This window comes from Sinocyclocheilus grahami, unplaced genomic scaffold (genome assembly GCF_001515645.1).
Source record: "Sinocyclocheilus grahami isolate Dianchi unplaced genomic scaffold, SAMN03320097.WGS_v1.1 scaffold55.1, whole genome shotgun sequence".
Lineage (NCBI taxonomy): Eukaryota > Metazoa > Chordata > Actinopteri > Cypriniformes > Cyprinidae > Sinocyclocheilus > Sinocyclocheilus grahami.
Window position 1 is genome coordinate 5,091,410 of NW_015505234.1, and position 5,992 is coordinate 5,097,401.

General features: G+C 40.4%; 1 protein-coding gene across 1 annotated transcript in view; it reads right to left on the minus strand.

The window, feature by feature from the left end:
* The window catches only part of LOC107583903 (cadherin-13-like), a 100,526-nt gene extending 99,187 nt beyond the window's left edge, over nt 1-1,339 (minus strand). Inside the window, exon 1 of the mRNA XM_016270256.1 lies at nt 1,303-1,339. Coding sequence (XP_016125742.1) covers nt 1,303-1,339 — 37 coding nt within the window. The remainder of the gene's footprint in view (nt 1-1,302) is intronic.
* Nucleotides 1,340-5,992: the final 4,653 nt, after the last annotated feature.

The window sequence follows — 5,992 nt, forward strand, 5'->3', positions numbered from 1 at the left end:
GCATCAACACATCAACAGTATGTGAGGGGCGTAACATTTCCGTCTCGCGCTTGAGGTATTTGGCCAATCACAACGCACTGGCCAATCAGGACCGATGAGCTTTGTAAAAATCGACACATTTCAGAAAGGCGGGGCATAGAGGAGAAACAATAATGTACAGTATGTGGAAAATAATGTGTTTTTTTTTTACTTTAAACCGCATAAACACATTTCATTACACCAAATACACAAAATAATGTTATTTTTAGCAGCATCATATGACCCCTTTAAAGCGCAAATGAAACAAGCATGCAATGTCATCGTTATGTCGTCAGTTAAGTCATGAAGTTACCAAAAAGGCAATTATAGCTTACTTAAAATTGCGCATGCTTGTAAGTATTTAGTTGCACTTAAGAACATGTCTCTGAAATGCAGTGGTTTTTAAAACTGTCCTGAAGCAGCTCCGCACTGTCTTCCTCATCTAACACACCCGATTCAACTCATTAGCTCTTTAGTAGAGACTTAACGAGCTGAAGTGGGTCAGAAAAGGTAAAGAGTTGCGAGAAAATACAATGCATGTCAGATCCGCGTCATGTTCAGTAGTGGCACCTAAAATAACCTAATAACCCAGCTGCTGTGCTGTGAAAAAAGAAGAAATCAACTTTTGTGGCTTTTAGGATTCATCTATTTTTAATTTAGAATTTAATGTTTGATAACTTTAGTCACTTTCTGTATATTTCCTACTTGCTGAAGGGAACAGGTAGCTAAATACGACATTTATTATAATAGGTTTATTTGAAGATTGTTTTAAGTTCACTTAAATTAGATTTTTTTTAAGTCTAATAAATGTTAAAATTGATAGCTCTCGATTACACTGTAATGTTGAATAGCTATAGTCAATGGTTAAATATTAGGGAAAAAACTATTTCATAGAGACATCAGTAGTATTGGTATCAGTGATACCTTCAGTCATAAAATATTACAAATAAATATAAAAAATGTACTGTCTTTATGTTGTTTCTACATTAATTCGAAGATTGGATGCTAAATTATTGCAATATAAAGTATATTTAAAAACTTTAATGTTAGGTGGGATTAATCGCAATTTCAGAAAAATGTGTGATTAATTAGTTCTTTTTTTAAAAAACAATTGACAGCACTAATCCAGAGGTGTTTTACATTCCACACTGTTCTCTCTCTCTCTCTTTCCTTCACCATTTACTCGCTGATATGACACAGTGGGGTGTTTCTTCAATTATGGGCTCTTTTGAATGTTAAAAAAATCACACTTTTCAAAATTACTAGTTTATATAATTTGCATACTATCAGTATCACCAGAACCACCACGAACAAATGCCATTTCTACCTCAACTATAATCACTCATTTGGGGTGGAAATTAAATTTGCAACATTTTAAAATAAAATACACATCTTTGCATTAAGGCTAATTTTTATAGCACTGAATTTAACCTAAATAGAGACAACTGAATAATATTTTCATACTTTTTGAATTTCATAAAATTGTAATTTGAAAAAAATAAATAAAAAATTGGACAGCAGAAAATGCTTTAATTTCTGTGAAAATGTATATAAATAACACATCTTGAAATGGAATACATAATACATAAAAATGCCTGCAACTGCAGAAACAACCAGACATACAGACCAAACATGACAGATAGATTATGATGAAAAAATAGTATGGATGATGTTGCAAAAATGGCAGACATGGACTGCCAGGGTCATTAAGATGGCCTCATGGGTAATGGCTACCTATGCTGCCTGTGGTCAGCAATTATTGTAAGACCTGAGTAGAGATGAGTGCTTGTCTGTGATTGTGGTTGATCTGCGGCATGAGAGCCTGTCTGCTCTAATGGCGCTGAGGAGAAGAGATAAGAGAGGAAGAACAGATTACTAGTCCTCAGAAATACACAGGCAGTTTATGAAGGCACTACACAATGTGATTCAATTGCACTGCTTCTTGCTTGTCTGATGCAGGGTGTGATGCTAAAACCAGATTATATATCAAATATTCATGACATATCTGTGACGATAAGCAATGTTTGATGTAAATGCACTTTTTATTTCACCATTAGGTAAAAACTGTCATTAGACAGGTTTTCACAACCACTCCCTGTCCTGCAAGCATGAGTGTGCATGAAAATAAGGCAAAAATATTTCAATGAAATTTGGTGATGCTAGTGACAGAAAAATGACTAAATCAGTTCAAACTGCTCATTTGAATTACTTGAGTCAAAGCTTTAAATCAGAGCTTTGAATAGATTAATTCAAATAAAAAGTTTGAAGATTTGTTTGCATCACACGTTCAAAGAGTAGCATTTTACATATTTTTACGTTTAAAAAAAAACAAAAAAACCCCAGAAAGAATTCAGCAAGGCCACAGTAAATTTACTGAATGTGACATTAAAGACATGTATAATGTTACAAAAGATTTTAATTTAAATTAATATAAAAATTAAATGCAGTTCTTGTGAATATTCCTCAAAGAATCCTGAATAAATAAATAAAAAATAAATACTTTCATGACCAATATTTATTTTTTTACAAAAGCACGACTTTTCAAAGCTAATTATGAGAAAGGATAAAAAATAAAAAATAAAATTATGAATCTCACTGACCCCAAACTTTTGAACAGTAATTTTGCCGTTTATTTCCATATTGTTATATTGGTTCTTATGAATTATTAAATTAATTGATTAAATACCATTAATCTTTCATTTAGTTAAAAACAGCAAAAGAACATGACTGAATAACTTTTAACTAGACTTAACTCTATTTTACTTTTAGGTTTTATGTAAATACAGACAGTGTGCTTGAACTTAAAGGGATAGTTCACCCAAATAAATATGCTGTAATCTTCATCCTCAGACATCCTCATTTAGCTCCAAACCTGTATGATTTACTTTCTTCTGTGGAACAAAAATGTTATTTTGAAGAATGTTGTTATTGAAAACAAAATAAAAGTCATACAGTTTGGCAAGGACATGAGGGTGGATACATGAACACAGGATTTTTAAGTTTTGGGTGAACTGTCTTCTTTAAGTTTTGTTTTTGCACAACTCATCCCATTTTCCCAGCTTGTTTTTGCATGACTGGACCAAAAACCCTACCTTGGAGGCAAAGAACCGAACCACAGAGTCCAATGTGACTAAAGAGGTAAAACCATTGGGGAGAATGGATTCATATAGAGATAAAGAGAAACGGAGAGACGGGAAGCCATACACAGCTTTAAAAACAGGTAGACAACACAGAGTCATGTGGGGAAAATGAGAATGAATATGAAACAACAACAACAGCGTTTGGGAGTGTGAAGGGAGGGGTTCGTGAGAAGAAAAGAAGACTTATCTGCTTTTCACAGTGTGTAGTTTCACAAGGGCCCACCTGAGAGCGTGGTGATGGCTGAGGCGCTAGCATCTGCCTCGCTTCTGTGCCTCAATTTCTCAGCCCCACCATCTCAGAGCCGGGCCTCCCCAAAGCCCAAATCACTTATTCATTCCTCCCTTCTCCTAGTGCTGCCGTAACCGCGTGAGTTCCGCACACCCTCGGGAGGCGCACGACGCAAAGCAAAGGCAACAGAACGCACAGCACGTTCTGTCTCTCTGCCTCAAACACAAACACGCACGCTTGTACGCCAAACACTATACCCCAGGCCAGACACGTTAGTGCTTACTAGACGCTCCTGAGCAATTGGCCTGTGAAACACTTTAACCTGACGCAAATCACTGTCTGATAAAAGAGCTCAGAACTCTCCTGGGCACCTCTAACACTCCCCTGTAGAGTTATATTTTATTTGCACACCTGTAAACTGTGCTGAAGCAACGCTTGGAATTTTAGTTTGGTGTGAAGGAGAAAAATAAAGAGTTTGAGCTGACAGTCTTGTACCTTACTGCCTCCTTTGTACTCTTTACAAACTTTACAAGTAACATTCTAGAATCTAGAAGGATGCCATTTGTGTCCTTCATATACAGTACTAATTTCCAAAGATTTAAGAAAATTAATGAACCATTTATTGAATTTGCATTTTAAAAGAAAATTGATCAGTGCCTCAATCGATTTACTCAGATTCTAACATTAATATTGTCAGCATGAACAGTCAAAAAAACATATGTACAGTGTGCTTTTTAAATCTTTTATATATGTATGCCTTTTAAATCAGAAGCTAAACAACAGTCATAGCAGATGAATGCTACAGCAAGTATGCATACACATTACAGCAGACATCAAACATCATTACACTCTGTCAAAGAGGCAGCTTCTCCACAGTCTGTACAAGCATCGCCGGACAGGCCAGGCGAGTACCTACAGACCCGGGAGGGGAGGCACGGTTCACCCTGCCTGGTGGAGGTGGTATTAGGACACAATTGCATCGCAACCGACCACCCCACCTGGGGGACCCTTGTATATACCCCCTAGCTGCACCACCGTTGAGGAGGAGGAACCAGCAGGTTGGTTTCCGGCAGTAAAAGGTGCCATCCATGACCTGGTGAGCTCCGCATGCACCTCCGGGAAGAAAGGCACTGAGGCGGGGTGCTGAGAACCAGCGCAAGCCACCCCGAGAAACCAATCATCCAACCTCGAGGGCCCGGGACGCAGTGGAGGTTTCCACTCGAGCCCTACCCTCTCGGCGACCCAGGAAAACATAGCCAACATCTCTGGATCCGATTCAGGCCTTGCCACCGTCCCGGAGGGCGGCAGCGCAGCCGAATCTTCCTCTCCAGAGAGCTCTCCATCCGATGCAGTGATCGACATCCGGTCAAGCACCGAAGGATACCGCTGGCACGCTCTTTGAAGAGGGCCCAGCGCGTTCCTTTGGCAGCTCAACTGGTTGTGAAGCGCTAGAGGAGCAATGGTCCCCCGAGGGTTGGTTCCCTGAGGGGTTTGCCACCACTGTAACCCTCAGACTGCACGTGCTACTGCCCGAAGTAGTCCATGCCTGGCTGCTGTCAGGACGAACACTAGATTGCGGCAGAGGAAACGGAGTCTGGCCCACAGCTCCGAGATGGTCATCTTTCCTGCAATGGGAACATGACTCATCCGCGAACGCCACCTCAGCATGTTTAATGCCCAGACACGTGAGGCAGCGATCGTGACCATCACCTGGCGCCAAGTAACGACTGCATCCAGAAACACACGGGTGAAACGGCATCTTTAAAAAGACGATCCGTCGTCTTTACAAAGACGCACCTTATTGTACTCTTTTAGAGAAATTGGCTCTTTTAGGGAAATGCTCTTTTACGTGCTGAGATGCACAGGGGAAACAGCCGTTTGGAGCATGACAGGGGGTAGTGCAGCCTGAAGTGCTCAACCCACTCGACAGAGGAACGACCACCGCTGAAGCGCCGTCCACCAACACAAAAAGCTCCCGAGAGCACGCTAGACTCGTCACACACGAAGCAGTTTGGCAGGAGCAGAACGGTGTTGTCGCTCGGCTCCGAAGCGAAAAGCTGGTATGCGTTGCACCAGCTGCCTTTTTATGCTCGCGCTGTGATCAGCGGCAGCTGGATGCAATCATCCCATGCCAATGTGCATTGGCTCGTTTAGTTTACACTCGAAGTGGATTGGTCTCTCTAAGCGAGATCCCAATTCGTCGGTCACCGATACGAATCGGAGTGACCGACTGAAAGGGAACTGAATGCATTAACAACTGAAATTATCAGAATGCAAATGTAATAAAATGTTGTAATCAATAAACAGCCCTAAGTTTTTAATGCTGTTTAGTGCTCATAGCCTGTGCTGGTGAGATGCATCACTTTACATTCAGATCAGGCATGCAGCCATTGACGTGCGGTCTGACTGTTATGCTACCATGCAGCCAGTGTCAGTCTGTCTGTTTTGCTTAGACCACATCTGTCCACATTTCTTCAGTGAATTTGCAGCCTTACTTGTGAGTTTATCTTCTTCCAAATCTCGCTTCCTACTCACTTCATGTCGGCGTTCTGTTCCTGATTACAGCAAAAAAAAGGACCACAGTTGACACATTATTGGCTAATAC